The sequence below is a fragment of the Penicillium angulare genome, assembly GCF_028827245.1.
Source record: "Penicillium angulare strain IBT 27051 chromosome Unknown utg000005l_segment0_segment0, whole genome shotgun sequence".
NCBI lineage: Eukaryota > Fungi > Ascomycota > Eurotiomycetes > Eurotiales > Aspergillaceae > Penicillium > Penicillium angulare.
This window is the reverse complement of record NW_026623164.1, coordinates 3012178-3032050: the sequence shown is the minus strand read 5'-3', so window position 1 is coordinate 3032050 and position 19873 is coordinate 3012178. Positions and strand designations below refer to the sequence as shown.

The following is a 19873-nucleotide window of genomic DNA, read 5'->3' as shown; positions in this document are numbered from 1 at the left end:
ATGTCTATAAAGGTACAAATCCTTCCATGCGTTTGCGAGACTCTTCCTCTTCTCGGCGTAACCGATCGGCCTTTCGGCGTTCATAAACTGCACGAACAACGCGGCGCACCTGATCGTTGCCCTCGGAGAAATTCGCCTTGGCCAATCCAACGACAGAGTCGATTTGCTCGGGGGTATAAACGAAGTTCCAGGTAGATAGGAAATCGTCCACGTCCGGATCAATCGTATTAGGTTGAGGGGTAGAGCCTTGATCTTCCCCTTCCTTTGATTCATTCTGCATGGACTGAGCAGCTGCTAGTGGGCGTGTCTTAGGAGTAGGAGGAAGCTCAGGAGCAGAAGGATTAGGAAGAAGAGGGAAGTAAACAACAGCGACACCGGCATCTGGTCGCATTAGATGAAATTCTGAGTCGGAGTGATCGGTTGTACTTTCGGCATGGAAAAGACGCTTAGATGGAGGGGGTTCCTTTTTCGAAGTTCGTTCCTCAGTCGTACCAACCCAGACATTGCAGTAGCCAAGTTCAGATTCTGAGATGGCAGAGCCAGTCTTCTTTGAAGGGTCGAGTTGGTTTTCGGGATGACTTTGAGCGTCTGCGAGTTTCTGGTTTGCCTTTTCGTCTGAGATGTTCTGGGATTCACTTAGTGCCTTTTCTGTTTCCTTGAGACTATCACTTTCTTTGGGCCATCCGGCGCCAATGGGCCAGCTTTTAATTCCTCGTTGCTTGGCATAACCGTCTACAACGGAGAGCCAGTTCTCACGTTTGATATCGGCGGAAGCATCAAACGCAACAAGAATGTCAACGTCTCGTCCTGGGCGGAGGAGAGGGTAAATCGGAAGATTGTTGCTCATTCCAGCGTCCATGAGACGTAGATGACTGCTTTGGAATATGGACTCTGGGCAGGATTCGGGGAGTTGGTCCCTCATACCCATCACATAGTTGGGGATGGTGGCTGGGTCAATAGGGTGAACTCGAATCAGGTCTTTGTTTTTGCCCTGTATGAGAGAGTCGATTCCACCAAATCCAGCAAGACCTTGTACCAAGGGGCGAACCTCTTTATAGTAATGAGATAGGGTTGCACAAAAAGCGCTTCCCCAGATTCCCATTAAGCCTGGGACTCGCAGTTCCGGGATAGTGAAGTTTTCAGGAGATGATTGACTGTGGCCGGATTCAAAGTGTCTTCCTAAAGCCCATGTTGGGATACCAGCATTGAGTTCTTCACAAAAGAATTCATATGGCGTAAATTCAAACCACTGGAACCAAGCCTCGCGGTTTGCTTGTGCAATAACTTCCTCGGCCATTACATGCCCCTTGCCCTCATCTTGTTGATTTATAGGGATCTCATGTCGAACAGCGGTGTAGATTGGTAGAGGGTGCTCTCCATTGAGGATATTTTCTTGTTGGCTCGATAGTTTGAGGTCCGAGTCAACGACACCCAGTTCTCCGCGGGGAACCATAAGTCGTGCTGCAAGCAAGAGCCCATAAATATCAACGAGTCCAAAGTCGGCACCGGGATCTCCCTTGAGCTTCTCGACAAATCCGTTCAAGAGATACTTGTTGGTTGGAGCGGTAGTGAGCAGGTCTAGCGCTTTAGGTGGGAAGGCAATATGTACACTCAGGCGGCTCTTCAGATGATCAACCAGCTTGGGAAAGCTTCTATCCGAAATAGAAGAGTGATACAATGTTTGCAACCAGCAGCTGCCGCTTACCCCTGCAGTGTAGGTGACACAGTCCCACAAGCCCGCTTCTTGTGCAGCTAGGTATGACCCCGTTCCTGCAACAAGGGCGCGTAGTCCACCACCAGACCCGCACATAGCAATGATGGGGACATCTTCAGGATGAATATCCTCCACTGGGATATTCAGATAAGATGCCAGTGCTTTCACAGCATGTTGTTGACGTTTCCCCCGGAAAGCCTTCTCCTCTTCGCAGAGTTCTCCGCTCACTCGCACCTTTGCATTTTTCAAAATTTCGGGATTGAGATCAGCGTCATGCGCCTCCTTCCAGATGTCGTCAGCCAATGATCCAGGTGCCATAGAAAGCTCCCGCTGGAGCTTTTGGGCCGTTGCTGGCAACAATCGCGCCCAGTCAGGAACAATAAAGTTGGTAATTCCTTCTCCTAGCTCACCCCACTCCGGGACCCCGACAGTATGTTTCACCTCATCAAGCTTTTGAACGATATTGAACCACACTGAATTTTGGTCCTCGGTGGTTTTTGAGTCCGTCTCTTGGGATGAGGAGCTTTGCGATCTCGAATTGGAGTCGTACTGAGCAGAAGTTGTGGAGAAGTGGGACTTTCGGAGAGGCCTGTTAGGCTGCGTCCATTGCCCCGCTGTATATGCCGCAATGGCAGCGGGAGGAACGGACCAGCGTAGCCGCGACATCCTCGCAGCTCCTATTGTAGCCAGGAAGAGGGGAGATGAAGTTGCGCCTTGCATACACCAAAAGTCAATCTAGTCAGCAGCTTCGGCGTATCTTGTTCGACCGCGGGGAATGACCTCATATCATGTGATACGGAACGGTAGACGGGCCGATTATCCCGATACGGATTAGTGTGTTTATTCCCAGGGTGTTGGAGCCGGAGCTTATCTGAGGCAACGAACATCATTCCCTCGTGGACCCCACACCACGGGAGAGAACATGACAGCTCCTGGTGATACCGCTTCCACTGTTTAGTATCCTCAAGCTATCGCCATGGTGGCTCCGAGGAATACCGCTTATGCGGAGGAGAGCGCAGAGGTCGAAGTGCTCTACGCGAACCTCGAGAAGCTCAACCGCTTGACCAAGAAGATCCAGGGATCCATGGTCCGTCTTGAGACCAGCGGCAAGGTTGTGAAAGAAGCAATTGGCCCTATCTATAGTAATACACAATCTCTTCAAATCACCAACACCAATATCGATAAAGTCAACGATGCCATCGACCGTCTTCGTCAGCCTCTTGACGCGAAGAGCCGAGAGGAGGACATAATTCGCGCGGGGTACGTCAATGTTTTTTTATCAGCAAATTCTTCGAAAGTGATTCCCATGTAATATGCTAATATTACCTATATTATAGTCCGCAAAACTCTGGTGGTCTTTCACAGTACCTATCGGCGATGAAACGTGTTGAAAAAGCGCTGGTCGACCTCAACACAACGAACCTTCGATCGAACCAGAAAGCGATCGCAGAATTCAACTCACTTCTCAACAATGGTAGTAGCCAACTACAGGATATGCTGAGGTCGGAGTTGAAGCAACATATCACTCCGATTGAGCCATTGCACTATCTTACCAAAGGTATGACCTCCTATTGAGTACATTGTATCACGGCCTCGAGTTAATACTAATCGCTGTCATTCTCTTCTTAGAACTACCTTTCCCATCCATTCCGGAAGAAACAATTTCCCAGTTAGGCCCAATATGCTCGGCAATTAGTTCGTCATTTGCCTTGGGACCGCAGCGCGGCAAAGGCGAATCCCCCGCAATGAAAATCTATGCCGAGGTGCGCGGCCCATATATCACCGCGAGCTTGCAAAACTTAGCCATCGCATCCCTCAATACAGTCAAGCGGAGAGCCAATGATGGGCCATACAAACAAGGTACCAACGGAATTGGTATCTACTCTAATGCCTTGGAAGCATTCGTCAATACTGAACACGAGATGATCTCCCAGATATTTCCCGTGGATCAGCAAGGTCTTACTTTACAAGCTACTTTCCTGTCGGCAATGGCAGAGTACTCCAAAACTTTGCGAGAACTGAACCAATATATACGTCAAAATCTCATGACAGATTGCTTCCTTGCATTTGAAATCATCGAAATTGTGACAGCGATGTCTTACCGAATCGATTCCAAAGCCGCAGAATTAAAGAGTCTACTGATCGAGGCATTACGGCCTGTGCGTGAGACTGCCAAATCTTCTCTATCGGAGCTACTAGAAGAAACAAAACGCAAGGCCGCCAACGTCCCATTGCCTCCAGACGGAGGAGCTGTTTCGTTGGTGGAAGAAGTCATGAACTCCCTTGCTACACTAACTGGATACTCGGGTCCTTTGGCATCTATTTTGACTTCTCTTGGCGATGGAAATTGGCGTTCCAAATCAAACACCTCTGGCACAGCACCCTTGGATGTCGGTCCTGACAGTGGAACGCTCTTCTCTCACTTTATTTTGGACATGATAGAAGCGCTGATGACTGCAATGGAGACTCGTGGTCGGGCCTTCCACCGCTCGAAGGCTGCACAGGGCGTCTTCTTGTCGAATGTATTCTGCATTGTTGACCGATCAATTCGACAAAGCCCAGAACTGGCACGCTACTTGGGTGCGCCTGATAGTATCGCTCGAATCGATACTTTCCGCAAGCGCGCGACATCAACATACCTTGATGCATGGAAGGAGACCTCACAGTTCCTGCTGGATGTCCAATATACATCTCGATCCGGGGCACGTCCCAATTCCTCGGGTGCCGTGGATTCCAGCGCCATCGTGAAGAGTTTATCATCGAAAGATAAAGATGCCATCAAGGATAAATTCAAGTCCTTTAATGCTCACTTTGATGACATGCTTTCCCGGCACAAGTCCCTTCATATGGAACGGGAAGTGCGTTCGGTCTTAGGACGTGAGCTGCAGGCTGTGCTTGAGCCACTATATGCGCGTTTCTACGACAGATATGTGGAAATTGACAAGGGACGTGGCAAGTACATTAAGTACGACAAGTCCAACTTATCTGTGCAATTGGCACAGCTTTTTTCATAGGTACCCCGCCAATGATTAGGTATAGCCTTTTTACCAGTACTTCTGGCCTATAATGACATAACTATTGCATACTTTTTCCCACGTTCCTCAAATTCAATCCAGTTTCCCTCTCAAGAAAAGCAAAATGACAAAATGACAGAATGACAATTTTCCGGGCTCAAATCCGGGAAATCCCTAGCGATCTACAGCTGGGCAAAAATATAGATCCACACGTGATGGCCGAACCCCACCGCCATCCAAACCTTTCACGATAACGTGATAAGCCCCGCCAACGCAGATAAAATATTTCCGACATCGCACATTGTGCTATTCTTCCTCTATTGTTGATTCTCAATTCTTTATTAAGGTTAATCCTTTGCAACGCGTCGACATCATGTCTGCCAGCAACGATGTTTACCAGACTCCCCTCAACTCGCGTTATGCGAGTAAGTACCCTTCCTTTTTTGCTTCGTCATGCCACTTTCCCCAGTCCCCGGCCAATGGGCGGGAACTGAAATCAATCATTGATGCAAAATGATATTGACCGATCTCAATTGAATAGGCACTGAGATGAAGTATCTCTTTTCTCCTCGCATGCGATTCTCCACATGGCGCAAGCTGTGGATTTGGCTGGCCGAATCCCAACAAGGTACGAGATCGGACGGATGGATCAATGGATCATAAAACATTTTGTGGGGAAGCAAAACATTCAATTGACTGGGTCTTGCTGATAGAGCTTGGACTTCCTATCACCAACGAGGGTCTGGAGCAGATGAAGGCTCACGCCACCATTCAAGATGACGAGTTCGCCGTTGCCGCCGAGGAGGAGAAGCGCCGCCGTCACGATGTCATGGCTCACGTTCACGCTTTCGGTCTCGTTGCCCCTGCCGCTGCTGGCATCATCCACTGGGGTGCTACTTCATGCTACTGCACTGATAACGCTGATCTGATCCTCCTCCGTGATGGTCTTGATATCCTGATCCCCAAGCTGGCTGTTGTCGTTGACAAGATGTCCCAGTTTGCTCAGCAGTACAAGGATCTGCCCACCCTTGGTTTCACTCACGGTCAGCCCGCTCAACTGGTCACCGTTGGCAAGCGTGCTTGTCTCTGGATTCAGGATCTGCTGATGGATCTGCGTAACCTCGAGCGTGCCCGTGATGACCTGCGTTTCCGTGGTGTCAAGGGTACTACCGGTACTCAGGCCTCTTTCCTCCAGATCTTCGATGGCGACCACGACAAGGTCGAGAAGCTCGATGAGCTCGTCACTGAGAAGGCTGGCTTCAGCTCTGCTTTCATCATCTCCAGTCAGACCTACTCCCGCAAGATCGATGTTGATGTTGGCAACGCTCTTGGCTCATTCGGTGCTACCTGTGAGCGTATCGGCATTGACATCCGCCACCTTGCTATGCTCAAGGAGGTTGAGGAGCCTTTCGAGAAGGACCAAATTGGCAGCAGTGCCATGGTGAGTGTATTGAGCTTCTTGGATAGAGGCATTGGGGTCAGAGGCTAATATTTGACATTGGCAGGCTTACAAGCGTAACCCCATGCGTTCCGAGCGATTGTGCTCTCTTGGACGTCACCTCCAGAACCTGCCCAAGGACGCCTTGGACACTTACTCCGCTCAGTGGTTCGAGCGCTCCCTCGATGACAGTGCCATTCGCCGTATTAGCATTCCCGAGCTCTACCTGTCTGCCGATGCTTGTCTCATCCTGCTGAGTATGTCTCATATATATTATGCTATAAGGGTTCCAAGATCTAACATATTACCTAGACAACGTCAGCTCCGGCTTCGTCGTCTACCCCGAGGTCATCAAGCGTCGCGTCAACGACGAGCTTCCTTTCATGGCCACGTTAGTTACAATTCTTTCTTAATTAGAAATAGTCGGAACTAACACTTTTCCAGTGAGAACGTCATCATGGCCTGTGTCAAGAAGGGTCTCTCCCGCCAGGACGCCCACGAGGAGATCCGTATGTTTACTCTGGTTCCCATTTTCCTTTGACTCCTCTAACCTTTTACCCTGCAGGTGTCCTTTCCCACCAAGCCTCCGACAACGTCAAGAAGCACGGCAAGGACAACGACCTCCTCGAGCGTATCCGCCGTACCCCCTTCTTCGGCCCCATCCTGCCCGAGCTCGACAGCCTCCTCGACCCCACCACCTTCGTCGGCCGTGCCCCCCAGCAAGTCGAGAAGTTCACCACCACCGAGGTTGCCGCTGCCCTCAAGCCTTACGCCGCTGAGATCGCCAAGAACGAGACCTCTGCTCTCCATGTTTAAACCGCACTGCAAAGATGTATATGGAATAGGAATGAGTGACATGTGAGATATATTCAAAACGAAAACGAAAAACACGGGAAGCGAGCCTTCCACAAAAAGGATGTTGGCGTCCTACCTAGTATAGAGGATAGGAGTTGTGTGCATAATTGGCCAGTTCTACGAGCTATGAAAATGAGATTGATACATACCTTTATTCCATATTTTCTTTAATACTGGCTTCAGCTCCAGCACAAATTGCATTCAAGTGATCCACGATCATACCCACTTGTATGGACCCAGTGCCCCCTCCCCGAGATCTCAGAAGTGTGTAGTATAGATCATCCAAAGACACACTAGTAAAGAGAGAAAGAAATTTATTTTTGACGCTCTAATATATATGCAAGGAAAAAAGCGAAGCTATGCAAAAAGCCAAACCAACTCACATCAAACTCTGACTGGGACAGGAATTTGAGAAACATTTGAAACGCTATATGCAATCGAACGCTATGGCATGCAAGACAATCTGAAGATAGAAAATCAGCCCGACAAAGGAAAATAACAAAATTCACAGAAAAAAAGCTCCTAGTCTAGATTGACCAGCGTCATTTTTGACCGTTTCTGACAGAGAAATGAAGATGCGGTCTGGCATAGATGACCGGAATTGAAATCTCGACGTGGCAACTTGCATTCACCGGACAAGACCCGGTTGGTTGGTGAAGGGTGTACAACAGATAAAGTACCCACTTGCCACCTGCAAGCTGGAGAAGGATCTTGCTTTTGCTTTTGCTTTTGCTTGCTGACAACTTGAAGGCGGGAGATGATGTGCATGCTCTGGCGAGAATTTGGTGGCTGGCACGAGTGCTGCCAGTGGGCAGAGAGAGTTTCGTTTAAATTGTCGACAAGTTGAAGTTGAAGTTGAAGTTGAAGTTGAAGGTATTAAGTGTGAAAATGAAACTGGGTATTCATCAAGGCTTTGAATAGTCGAAGTGTGTCTGTAAATGCGCAGCAACGAGGTGTTTATTTATTTTATTTTTCGATCGTTGGGATCGATGGATGGAGTATGTAGTAGCCCAATGGGGCTCTTTTTTGCCCCTCTTCTCTTCTCTTATCATCTTGTCCCAGCTCTATCTACCCCGTGCGAGTAGGTAGGTAGTGGTCCTATGTATGGCGTAAGGATAGGGAAGAAGATGCCCCTCATTCTTGGACTTGAACAGCGGGGCTAGAGCTGGATTCCGATGGAGTAAATGGGAGATAGAAGAGGTCCCGGATCAGCCAGAGAATGTACAGAACACCGAGAACCCATAACGAAGCCATGAGCTTGTAGGTTGAAGAGCGCCAGGTGACGCGGCGGATCAAACGACGACCATTTGGGCCTTCGATGGGTCCGCGCCGAGGCCCCGGAGCTCCTGGTGGTGGGGGTTGGCTAGGGGTGAAAGGGTAAGCCAGAGCCTCGTTCATGGGCTCACTGTATGAAGTGCGGCGGCGAGACATTGATCTTTGGTGTGATGGTCACTGGCAAGATTGGAAGATCCAATACAAGACAAGATAGTAACTTTGGAAACTCAAGTTCTTGGAAGGATATCGATATCCGGCTCGGGTTATTGCAGGTGAGATAGTAGATGGCCCTCGGGAGACATATAAAGTATGTGCAGATGAACGTAAAGGTGAATGATATATAGGAAGAAAGAGAAAGGGAGTATAACAATAACACCGTTTTAATTATAGATATATAGGACGGGGTCCAGATAGAAATTTTGACTATCAAGTTTTCCAAGTGTTTTTTTTTTTTTTTTTGGTTTTTGGTTTTTTCAAGGTTTCGATTAGGGTCCAGGTCCAGGTGGGAATGAGGGGCCACGGCTTTGTTCCGAGTCGTTCGCGCTTAGGCAGAACAATGCAGGTTTTGGCTTCAGATTGGGACTGAAGAACAGAATAGGAAATGGAAAACGTGGGGAGGGGGTTTGCTGGGGGTTCCAGAGGCGATGGATTTGGATATTTGGATCTGGTCTGGTTTGGTCTGTACCGAACGAGAGAGGAAAAGAAAGAGAGAAGGTAGGATCGAAAGTTCGAGAGAAAGAAAATTGCGCACACAAAACGACGAGAAGCGAGGCCCAAGGTTCCACCAGCAGTTTTGACAACAAGCAAGAGCTCGAAAAGGGAATCTTGAGTCTCCAGCGGGATCCGCTGAATGGGCTGTCGAGGGGCCACGATCGGCGAATGAGCTCGGTCCCGGGAGAATATGGCGAAAGAGGATAGACGACGACAAATCAATAATAATACAGGTAAATAAAATTCAAACTTGATAGAGATGATAAATTATAAAATTAACAATTTTTAAAATACAAAATAAATCAATCAATCTTCCTCCCCCAGCAGCAAGGGGAAGAGAAATGCCCAACGGCGGGGCATTGAGCATTGATCCACCGTCAGTCAATCTGGCGTTTTCCAGCAGGTAATACTAGGTAATACTAAGGCAATCAGGAATGGGTCACAATCATGATCATAATCCTCACACTTTTCTTGCATGAAGATCTGCTCCATTCTAGAGTCTCAAAGCCGACTAGTTAGAAAGCTTCTGGATTGTATGGTCTCATCCAGGTCTGGTGTCGCCCCTGCCACGGGAAAAGGAAAACAGATTTAACCCGTTTTTGCCTGTGGCATGCACGATGAACGCACGATGGGGGCGGGGAGACAATGACGAAAGTACGAAAGGTTAATCTACGAGAGCTAGGAGAGCTAGTGACTAGTATTAGCCGAGACATCATTTAGTAGGGACTATGTAGTAGTATCTAGGAGGTATTATCTAGGAGGTAGAGTATAGAATTGATGACTTGAAGATACATGTCTTGAACTATAGAAATTAATATTTTATTTTATTGGTTTATTTTATTACCTATAAGCTAATCGAACTAGAATCACTACATCATCTCTAGCTTAAGTTAAATTGATTCTTAGCTAAGCAGGTCCCACGGACAAAAGGGGAATCCGGGGGAAACCGGTCGAGGATCTGACGCTGGAGGGGGAAAGTTGCGTCAATGGGGAGGTGGAGGAGAGTGGAAGAGGTGGAAGAGAGTGGGCGAGTCGATTCCTATCTACTCCGAGGACTATTCTAGTGAGAAGACTATAGGCTGGAATTGTGTATAGGGAAACTATGGTCAATTCCCCCGGCAAACTAGAACTGCCCAAAGAGACCTGGATAGTATCATACTTACCTTCAGGGCGATATACTAGGTACCTACTATAGTAGGCACCTCTATAGCCTATAGTATAGAGTGCATATACTCCGTGAATGATTCCCGAGGTCCTCCTTCTAATCATTCTTCCGGTTTATGGCACTTCTCCATAATAACTTACTCCGATTCCTGGCAATTGAACTGATTCTCTCTCTTTTCTTTTCTTTTTCCCTTTTGAATCCCTTTTCAATGATCTCCTACTATTAAAACCCACAATTTCGAACTATTTCGAACTATTTTCATATGTATATCTATTAACCTTCCCTCTATCATATGAGCATCGGCCCTCTCAGATTCCTCCGGCGTCGGAGCGGAGTCAACCTCGGCAGTCCAATTCATCCCGACCTCATTACTCATTCACCTCCCAGCACGCGACTTTCTTCCATTCCTCCACACTTCCCCGGATTCTGGAGAGAACGCCTACAGTCCCTTATTCCCACTGCTTTCTCGGCCTTCTGGCCTCAAGACACTATGTGGAAGCCGTCGGAGCGTCTGATGGACACCATCAGGCACTATGCCAGCTTCCCCGCAACCGGAGTTTCTCTGAGGCAGATGGTGCAGTTTGGCGACCGTCCCTCGACCGGTATGCATCTTGCCATAAATTCTGGGCCTCTATTGGCTTAGAAGATAATAGATAGCATGCATAATTCTATGTATACAAGGCTAATCTCCCTCCAGGAACTCTCTTTCGCGCCTCCCAATTCCTCTCCGAAGAGCTTCCCATCCGTCTGGCGCACCGTGTCCAAGATCTTGGCGAATTGCCGGATGGACTGAGTGAAATGCCCTCGATCAAAAAGGTGCAGGACTGGTATGCGCAATCATTCGAGGTATGAATCTACAAATTATTTCTCTCTCTCGCTGTTCTGCTCTCCCCTCGAAATCTCTGTGAAATCATATGACTCACCTCGCACCAGGAAATCATCACCCTCTCCCGACCCTCTTTAAGCCAAGAAGTCAAAACTCGCCTCTTGCGACCGGGCCGTTTAAACGGCAGCTCATCTAAAATCCTCGCCGAAGCAACCTGGAACCCTAGTGTGAAGGAAGGTCAATACCGATCATCCCCAATAAACGTTCTTCCCAACAGTAATGGAAAAGCCGCCGCGGCTGCCGGTCGCCGATACTTCGTCCCCGCAGACGACCATGCAGAGTGGCCACCCGAGCTAAACGACTACAACCAACGATTTGCCAAATGCCTACAACAAATTAAACGCCGCCACGATGGTGTAGTTACCACCGTGGCACAAGGTATCCTAGAATGGAAGCGCGTGCGACAACGCATGCAAATCGACTCGACAATTCAATCCTTCCTAGATCGCTTCTACATGTCTCGAATTGGTATACGAATGTTAATCGGTCAACACATTGCGCTCACGGAACAAACGCACGTTAAACATCCGCACTATGTGGGAATCATCTGCACAAAGACAAATGTAAAAGACATTGCGCTTGAAGCAATTGATAATGCCCGTTTCGTCTGTGAGGATTACTATGGTCTTTTTGAAGCTCCTAAGGTACAGCTGGTCTGCCGGGATGACCTCAACTTCATGTACGTCCCCGGACACTTGTCACACATGCTTTTTGAAACATTGAAGAACTCCCTTCGTGCCGTTGTAGAACGACATGGTGCCGACCGAGACTCTTTCCCTGTTACAAAGGTCATTGTTGCCGAGGGCAAGGAGGATATCACGATCAAGATCTCCGATGAAGGTGGTGGTATTCCACGATCCTCGATCCCTCTTGTATGGACCTATATGTACACGACTGTTGAGCAAACCCCCAATTTGGATCCGGACTTCGACAAGAACGACTTCAAGGCTCCAATGGCTGGTTTCGGCTACGGTCTACCAATCAGTCGACTGTACGCTCGTTACTTCGGTGGTGATTTGAAGCTAATCAGCATGGAAGGGTAAGCTATCTTTTCTTCTCGTGATCTTTCTCGCATGGATATCCCTAACTCTTTCTAGCTACGGAACCGATGTCTACCTCCATTTGAACCGTCTTTCATCAAGCTCGGAGCCCCTGCAATGACAATTACCCGTCATGAGAGATGGCCGGGTCCGGCCCACCACATCGCATCGCCTCCACCCCTTCTTCTACGGTGAACCGGAACCCAAGCCCGCGCCACCTCGAGGATTGACGCCCATGAATGTCCAGGCTCTTCGCTCTCGTGTACACAGCCGAGAAATCTCGGAGCGTAAACAGGTCGGAGACGCAGAGAGTTTGTTCCAGACAAAAAAGCGACGAGAGGAAAAAGAGATGTAGATATTCTTATCTTATCGAAACTTCTCAGCTTCGGATGGATATTCTCTCCGATGTCATCGACTTCTTCTTGGAATTCTGTCTTATAGCAGGATCTGAAAGGGTCACCTCGAAATCATCGGTTTGGCCTGATACCCATGGAAAGAAACCAGCAGCGGCGCTATTAATGAAGAAAAGAAACAAAAAATCAACAAAAAAAATTGAAACAAAAAGAAATTCAGATACGGAGACTATCTATCTGTTCTGGCTTCATCTGTTCGAGATACCCATCACCTCATCTACCTTCTTCTACCAACGTCTATTACCTCTACCTTTATTCTATCATTTTGGTCTTCTTTCCATCGGATACAGGGCAAATTCGAAATGTTGTACTGTGTACTTTTACTCTTATTATTATTTAGCGAAAACAAATCAAAGACATCCAAAAAAATCGACCACTGAATTTAAAAAGAATCACAGTAATACCCATTCTTATCCCATTAACACTACAAATACCAATAACCCAGACTGCCACATTAACCTCATCAGACCTGCACCCCCGCAAACTGACTTTAACTAATCAAATCCCCAAACTGAACCCCAACCTCATACCCCCTCCTAGCACTCTTCCTCCTCCCATTCCCAGAACCAGACTCAGACCCCGACCTCGATCCCGATCCACCATGCTTGTATCCCCTCGGATCCCTTGACTTAGGATGCCCAGGATGCCACCACCCACTCATATCATGATCGACTTTCATCTTCCACTCGCCCGGAACAAGATATGCAGGGTTCCCGTTCCATCCCACCGCTTGCTGGATGTATCCTGAGCGAATGTTTTCTTCGGTGATATCGGGTACTAGATGTGCTTTGTCGAGGGGGATGGTGAAGGAAGAACTTATTAGGTCTTTTTCTAGGGAGCGGTCGCCTTTTGAGATCCATTTTGCTGTGAAGCGGCGGCGGGTTTGGGGGATGGACTTTTGGTTTTTAGTATTTAGTTTCTGAAGTTGGGGAGTTTGAACATGATTCTCTTTTGTAAAAGGGAAGAAAGAACTCGTGTAACTTACCAGATTAGACTTGCAAGCGTACATTGTAAGTAGCTCTGGATCATTAAGAACGGTTAAAGCAGCGTGTTCTTCCTCTGTTTCGACGTAGGAACGATAGGTCGTGTCTGACACTATATCTTTCTCAATGTGTCCTTGGGGAATAGCCTGGCTAATCTGATTCTGTTGCTGAGAATAACTGCTTGGCTGGGGTGCTCGAGCCGAGAACCGATTTTCTATTTATCGTTAGCTTGACTTGAATCTAAAGATAGAGATACGGAAAGCGAATAACTGGCAAGATAATGATAAAATGTTCTATGAATTCTGCTTACCATCGCGGTCATCACGAATTATTTGCTGTGGACCGAACTCGGGATCATCTTCTGTTCGGTAGTAGATTGCTGCTTCTGGATCGGCCAAATCAAGGTACATGCCGCCGTCTTCTGAGTCGGTGGAAAGATCTTCTGCGAGCATTTCGAGATTGATTTCGTCTTGAGTTATTAGGGGTCTTTGATTTGGTGTCTGTTCTGACATGATGAATTTTTGAGTGGATGTGAGTGTGATAGAGAGATGTGATGGTTGACAACTAAAAGGATGGTGATTAAGTGTCCAGCAGCCGGGCCAACAAGAGGACTATCGGAACCGGTCAAGTTGTATCTTCTTTTCTTGTATGAAGACCGAAGATAAGGATCACATAAAGCTAGGCTTTAACACTGAGATGGGTGATATTGTGGAATGGTTGACGAGTTGTTCAGAAAGAGAGCAAACCCCACATCTCTATACGTAATGGTTAGAACAAGGTACCGCTGTGACCTTGTTGATCAACTTACATGATATTGTCTGTTTCTAATCATTTGATGTCCTTCTTTCTTACAAGAACATCAGTATCGAGTTTAAGTGGTTGATGAACTAGATTGATTCTCATAACCATCAAGTGGCTGATGGTGAGAGGTGGACGAGGCCGCTGACTCAGCCATTCCCCACATGCACTTGAGCTAGATACAATGACAACATGGATGGATGCATACGAAGTACAGAAGAAATGCTCGAAATTTTTTGAAATGAATGATAGAATAATATAGGAGATGGAGGTAATGTGTCCAGACACCCGAATATAAATAGGTAATAGGTAGAAAAATAAGATGCCCAAACCCCCAAACGCCAAAACACAATGCCCGCTAAAAACGACGCAGGATACAATGTCAACAGTGGCCACCCTCAGCATGTATTCATATAGCTGTTCTTAGGCCATTCATACCCAGTATCCGCCCTGAAGATAAAGTTAGTAAGAAAGCTCATTAAATATATATATATAAGGGAAATTTTCAAAAAAAGAAAAACTTACCAATTAGTCAAGTTGTGGTTCATGTACGCCTTTTTGTGATCCTCAATGTACTGGGTCGTTTCATATCCTGGTGGATCACAGGTAATGCTTTCATCGTCTGGGTCCTGGTAGATGCGTACATAGTCCACGCGAAGGTAGGCAGGCATGTATTGGCTAATGCTGTGATTCTGAGGCGCGAAGTTATCCGCCATGCCCAGGTTGAGGACTATAGACATAGGCTCGAGAGGGACCATGCGCTGGCCGATGTTACCGTTTGGTCCGATGGAGCGAGCGTCCATGGTCCAGGTTTTGTCCGCGCCAACGAACCAGGTCACATTTCCTTTGTCGCCGGGGTGGTATTCGAAGGCAAAGGATTGGTACTCTGTGCCGTTATACCAGCGGGAGTTTAGGTTGGTTAATCCTGACATTGCTTGTTGGTAGGGTCCTCCGCGGTAAGCGTTGATTTCTGTAACGCGGGAGTCGTAGACAGCGGTGAAGTCTGTTGGAATGGTAAGTTTATTGTGATTAAGTTGAGTATGAGGAGTGAGATGATTTACCGTAGTCTGGCATGTACCAGAGGTCAAAGGGGGCAGTTTGTAAACTTTGCGAGGCACTTCCGACAAAAGGGCTTCCTTCATCTCCGTTCAGAGGTGCGGTGCTACCTTCAATCACATCTATCTCAGGAGCACTGCGAGCGTGGCCGGGAGATGGATGATCTGAGTTGGGGCAGGTGCATCCTGGCAGACGCATGCCAGGCAAAAAGTTTATTCCATCTAGAGAACTCTGGTTTGGTGTGATACCGGCATCACAGCCATCGTGGTAGCTGTAAGGCCAAAGACCGTCTGTCGTGGCTGCATGGCCGGGGCGGGCGAGGTTGCCCATTGCCCAGAAACCGGGCCAGAAACCCTGGATGTGTCCATCACCTGGGAGGGATAGACTGGCTTCTAGCCGGCCTCCCTTGAAGCACAGCTTGTTCCAGCTTTGGATCATACCAGATCTGTATGAAAGATCGTGATTTTTGAAATTGTCGAATCGCAGTTCCAAGACTCCTTCGTTCGTGGTCACTGCATCTGGGTCGTACCACTGCGGCCGGTTAGTATCGTCGATTTCCATTAATGCATCTTCAACTCAACACTAACCTCTTTATCCATGGTAACACCGTACCATAAATCCATCGCTTGGAAAAATGGATCGTCTTCGTCGTAGAATGTTCGCCCAGGCATATTGAACTCATCCGAGAACTATTATAACATTAGTTCGGGGTCAACGTTACAGACACCAACATGATAAACATACCACCAGCTTCAATTCTTTCCCCTCCACGCTTTTCTTCTTATAAGCATCCTTTGGTGTATCCGGATCAATCAAGCCATGTCGAATGTTGTTCAGAAGTGGCCTGTCGCCAACTTCGAGACAAAGGGTGTCGCCAGGTCGACAAACACTTTGATTTTTAAGTGCACCTTCCAACCATGTACTAAGAGATTTATTGAGTCAGCCGTGAGATCATATATCAGCAACTCAGGTACCACACTTACATCACTGGGTATCCAATAAACAGAACTAAAATTCCCACAGTCAACAAAGCCAATCCACCCATGTTCAAAATACCACGGCGATTGCACATGTCGCAGTCGCGATCCTTGTCCATGGGATCGGGATTATGCATATAGTCATCTTTCTCGACATCTTCGGGAAAAAGTAACAACCCATCAGAAGGCGTGATGTTGAACTTCTCCGAAACAGTCTGCGTATTGACATCATATTCATCACTTCCAGAACGCGTAGAAGGTGCCCTCGAGTCCTCAAACGGATCCATATGAAACCGGCTCTCATGACTGATTGAACTAATACTCGATCTAGCCGCTGACCATCGATCAGGCGAGCCAGATCTTTCGTTCTCATCCCGTGCGCTAGGTCTTAACCGTGGAGGGAGGAGAAACTCCGACGACTCAGGAGCAACAATCCCATAGGGTGAGATACCTTGTACACCGACGGGTGCTGGGAGCTCAGCCACAGCCGGTGTCAAGGGTCGCGGGATTGTTCGGCCTGTAAGCGGTGCATAGCCTTCGTTTGACTCGACGAAAGGGTCTTGTCGGCCTGAGTTGAGTCGAATGTGTGGAGCCGTTTCAGGTCTCAGTGATGAGTCTGAGTCCCGGTCTGACATCGTGTGTTCGTTGTTAACACTCCGTAGTATGGTTGTTTCTTTTTCTCTAACCTAAATTGTCACGACCAGTCTCGTCGAGATATATTTTCCTTCTTTCAATCGACCGATTCACAATGTACGTGTCTCTTGCATCAAGCTTTTTGTCGTGTCGTCGGGTAAATAGCTCAGGTTAGAATCGATGATCACCGCGAAGTTCACTTGAATCCTAGCAACAGAATCTGATCTATTATCCCGTATACCGAGTGATCCAGCGAAACAGTCTTCGAGCGCACTAGAGGCGAAAGAGTGGACAGGACCACTTGGATTCTATCCAATGTCCCAAACGCAAGTCGAGCCGGTTGTCAAAGCGTGAGTACTGTTTGAACAGAAGAGAAAAGAACACCGAGAGTACCAGAAGAAAAGAAGAGCCTAGATTGCGCCTTGAGATTGTTGTTTGGGTGCATGGGGGGACAGGAATGATAGACCTCTCAAGGGGCAACCCGTGGTATGCGTCGGTGGCCGTATAGTATGAGTTCACGGCTTCATATGAGAAGAGCATCATTAATTAGACGAGCTTTTTTAGATTACGATTCATCACACTATACTCTTTACTATTCTCAAAGCCATTATTGTCAGGTTCTTGGGACAAAGGATGCTGTTGTTGGCGCCATCATCCGCGCGAGGCTTTTGGCGGGTAAAGGGCCATTGTAGGGTGGAGGCACATTCCCAGGGGCCTCTCGGGGCAGCGAGGAATGAAGAGTTATGAATGCCGTTCGTCTGGAATCTTAGGTTGTCGGTATCCTCAGTGCTCATCTGAGCACCTGGGCATGAATTTAGCCAATAGCCATGTTTACCTTGGGAGTGCGGGCGAGGGTAGAATTGTTGAATAGTCAGATCTCGGTTCTAACCCTTACTGTACAACAACGGACGGAGTACAGTCAGTATGTTTGCTCCATCACATCCCATTTCTTTAATTCTCGCTCCTCGATTGATCACAATATTATACTCAAGCTGATGAAAGAATCATGCACTTCACAATTCACCATCCCGGTTTTCAAGATGCTGCCATTCCCGAACACGCGTCCCTTTAACATGGGCCTCCCTTACCAGAATGTCATGATATTCAAGAGTGACAAATGCACTCACCAAATGTATTTTAGGCTCTTAGCTATACAATACTCTCAGCAGTAGAATCAATATACCGAAATAAAGAGAAAAATGATACCAGTTCAAACCAATACAATTACAATTAAACTTCACCTATCTCATCAAACCCAACATAGCTATAAAATGATAACCGAAGATAATATTTCAACCTCGTCCATCAGCACCGAGTATATATGACACCTCAGCAAAGATATTTATAATATCGCGGGCCTTCTCTGCCAGCAACTTGAAAATTTGCACAACTAAGACTCAACAGCCTTAGCCTTCAACCCAATAACCCGTCCCCCTTCACTCTCATCCAGCGCAACTAAAAAGTACTCCAGCTTCGTACTCGTAATCTCAACCCGGTAAACCTTAATATCACTATTCGAGGCAGCAGCACGCACCGCCTCCACCGCCTCGCTATACTGATTCTTAGGATCGAAGGAAGAATGAGAGAGCGTAGAAATCCCCTGCGAAATATCTTTATTGGGCGAAATCAAGGAGGAAAAGGCGTCTGGAGCAAGAAAAGAAGAAAAAACGCGTTAGCAGATCCATTTCTGAGCCGCATAGGTAGGTATTAAGGGTAATAGTTAAAGTCAATGATATGTAAAGGGAGTTATTTGTTAGGAGGTATCCCCGCTCCCTTGGGCCTGGCAGCCCCGTACATGTAGGAGACCAGGACAGGACAGGACAGGATAGGAATGGGATCGGAAGGGAAAGAGAGAGAAAATACATACCAGCACTAGGCCATTCACCCTTTGCAGCACCCTCCCAGCGTAGGAGAACAGGTTCAAATGGCTCATCTGCATCGGAGACGTAGTAGATATCAACGTCCTTCAGGGAAGCCGGAAGCTTGAACGAGGTGTCGACTGTTTTTGTTTGGGTCCCTTGCGCCGGGGCTTGGCCTGCACCTGCATCTTTATCGGCGTTTGCTTTGTTCAGAAAATCCATGTAGGCGTCGTCGGAGGCCATGGTGGTGGATGTTGAGAAGGGTAAGTGTCGTGGGATTGTGTGCGATCGTGGGGTGAGGCGAGGGTGCGGTGTCGTGGGTTGGGTTCGTGGGCGTGGGCGTGGGCGTGTAATGTAGAAGGCGAGATTGTGGAGGATACGATAGTTGTAAGTGGGGGTGTTCAGGTTTTTGAGGAGAGCTCGAGGTCGGGAGACGTAGGTGGCTGGTGAAGAACGAGCGAGCATCTGGTTCAAGTTTTGGTGAATTGGTGCAGTTGGAAAAGTGGGATGACGCAATGGATTTGTGGTGCCCGCATGGATGTTGTATGGAGTTAAAGCTGGCTGGGGAGATTGTGGTAGAAGGTGGAGAATACTATGTATGGATAGAATTTTAATTCAATATTTTATCAAGCCATTGGAATTTGAAGATGTCTAATTGGGTTTAGTCGCAAAATATATTCGAATTGATTCTTGGTGATGCTGGAAGCCCTGGGGTTCCCTGGGCACTGTATATTCTTGTCCGGGTGAGTTTGTCCAAAATATACGTCTACATTGTTGATTGAATTTATGTAACGCTCCAGGGCTGACTTCGGGAGTTCTAAATAAATAAACCTTGGAACTTTAGTCTTCATGCCTAGAAAGACGCGAAACTATATTTTTTAAATCAATGATATGAACGTTAGGGTAAAACATGTTGTTCAAGGTAGCCCTGGAGGTATATGTAGACATCTGGAAGTCCCGAGGTCTGCGTCTACAAGCCCACCTGTACATACTTGCACGGCCAAAGACAATGAACTGTTCAGGTTCAGTGCTAGTACTACCAACTAAGAGCCGGGC

At 47.5% G+C, this 19873-nt stretch overlaps 9 protein-coding genes across 9 annotated transcripts; 4 read left to right on the top strand and 5 right to left on the bottom strand.

Annotated features, from left to right (window-relative positions):
* Positions 1-4: 4 nt before the first annotated feature.
* On the bottom strand, positions 5-2380 carry N7478_008469 (putative phospholipase A2 (PlaA); the record flags this gene model as incomplete). Its single annotated transcript, XM_056924683.1, has 1 exon — positions 5-2380. One exon carries the CDS (start codon positions 2378-2380, stop codon positions 5-7), a length of 2376 nt encoding a protein of 791 aa, XP_056777409.1.
* Positions 2381-2690: 310 nt separating this feature from the next.
* N7478_008468 (EXO70 family protein) lies at positions 2691-4728 on the top strand (the record flags this gene model as incomplete). Its single annotated transcript, XM_056924682.1, has 3 exons — positions 2691-2974; positions 3052-3272; positions 3344-4728. The coding sequence occupies 3 exons, from the start codon at positions 2691-2693 to the stop codon at positions 4726-4728; spliced, it is 1890 nt and encodes a 629-aa protein (XP_056777408.1).
* A 373-nt stretch (positions 4729-5101) lies between these two features.
* ade13 (adenylosuccinase ADE13) lies at positions 5102-6982 on the top strand (the record flags this gene model as incomplete). Its single annotated transcript, XM_056924681.1, has 7 exons — positions 5102-5153; positions 5270-5356; positions 5442-6169; positions 6234-6423; positions 6479-6557; positions 6611-6675; positions 6732-6982. The coding sequence occupies 7 exons, from the start codon at positions 5102-5104 to the stop codon at positions 6980-6982; spliced, it is 1452 nt and encodes a 483-aa protein (XP_056777407.1).
* A 1173-nt stretch (positions 6983-8155) lies between these two features.
* N7478_008466 (uncharacterized protein) lies at positions 8156-8452 on the bottom strand (the record flags this gene model as incomplete). The annotated part of the gene is made up of 1 exon (XM_056924680.1): positions 8156-8452. One exon carries the CDS (start codon positions 8450-8452, stop codon positions 8156-8158), a length of 297 nt encoding a protein of 98 aa, XP_056777406.1.
* A 2012-nt stretch (positions 8453-10464) lies between these two features.
* Positions 10465-12219, top strand: N7478_008465 (PDK/BCKDK family protein kinase; the record flags this gene model as incomplete). Its single annotated transcript, XM_056924679.1, has 4 exons — positions 10465-10774; positions 10870-11018; positions 11106-12097; positions 12156-12219. The coding sequence occupies 4 exons, from the start codon at positions 10465-10467 to the stop codon at positions 12217-12219; spliced, it is 1515 nt and encodes a 504-aa protein (XP_056777405.1).
* Positions 12220-12231: 12 nt separating this feature from the next.
* On the top strand, positions 12232-12453 carry N7478_008464 (uncharacterized protein; the record flags this gene model as incomplete). The annotated part of the gene is made up of 1 exon (XM_056924678.1): positions 12232-12453. One exon carries the CDS (start codon positions 12232-12234, stop codon positions 12451-12453), a length of 222 nt encoding a protein of 73 aa, XP_056777404.1.
* Positions 12454-13001: 548 nt separating this feature from the next.
* On the bottom strand, positions 13002-14006 carry N7478_008463 (uncharacterized protein; the record flags this gene model as incomplete). Its single annotated transcript, XM_056924677.1, has 3 exons — positions 13002-13406; positions 13497-13708; positions 13805-14006. 3 exons carry the CDS (start codon positions 14004-14006, stop codon positions 13002-13004), a joined length of 819 nt encoding a protein of 272 aa, XP_056777403.1.
* A 684-nt stretch (positions 14007-14690) lies between these two features.
* On the bottom strand, positions 14691-16960 carry N7478_008462 (SKN1/KRE6 family beta-glucan synthesis-associated protein; the record flags this gene model as incomplete). The annotated part of the gene is made up of 6 exons (XM_056924676.1): positions 14691-14742; positions 14818-15295; positions 15354-15879; positions 15936-16037; positions 16093-16270; positions 16332-16960. 6 exons carry the CDS (start codon positions 16958-16960, stop codon positions 14691-14693), a joined length of 1965 nt encoding a protein of 654 aa, XP_056777402.1.
* Positions 16961-18348: 1388 nt separating this feature from the next.
* On the bottom strand, positions 18349-19282 carry N7478_008461 (uncharacterized protein; the record flags this gene model as incomplete). The annotated part of the gene is made up of 2 exons (XM_056924675.1): positions 18349-18602; positions 18826-19282. The coding sequence occupies 2 exons, from the start codon at positions 19280-19282 to the stop codon at positions 18349-18351; spliced, it is 711 nt and encodes a 236-aa protein (XP_056777401.1).
* Positions 19283-19873: the final 591 nt, after the last annotated feature.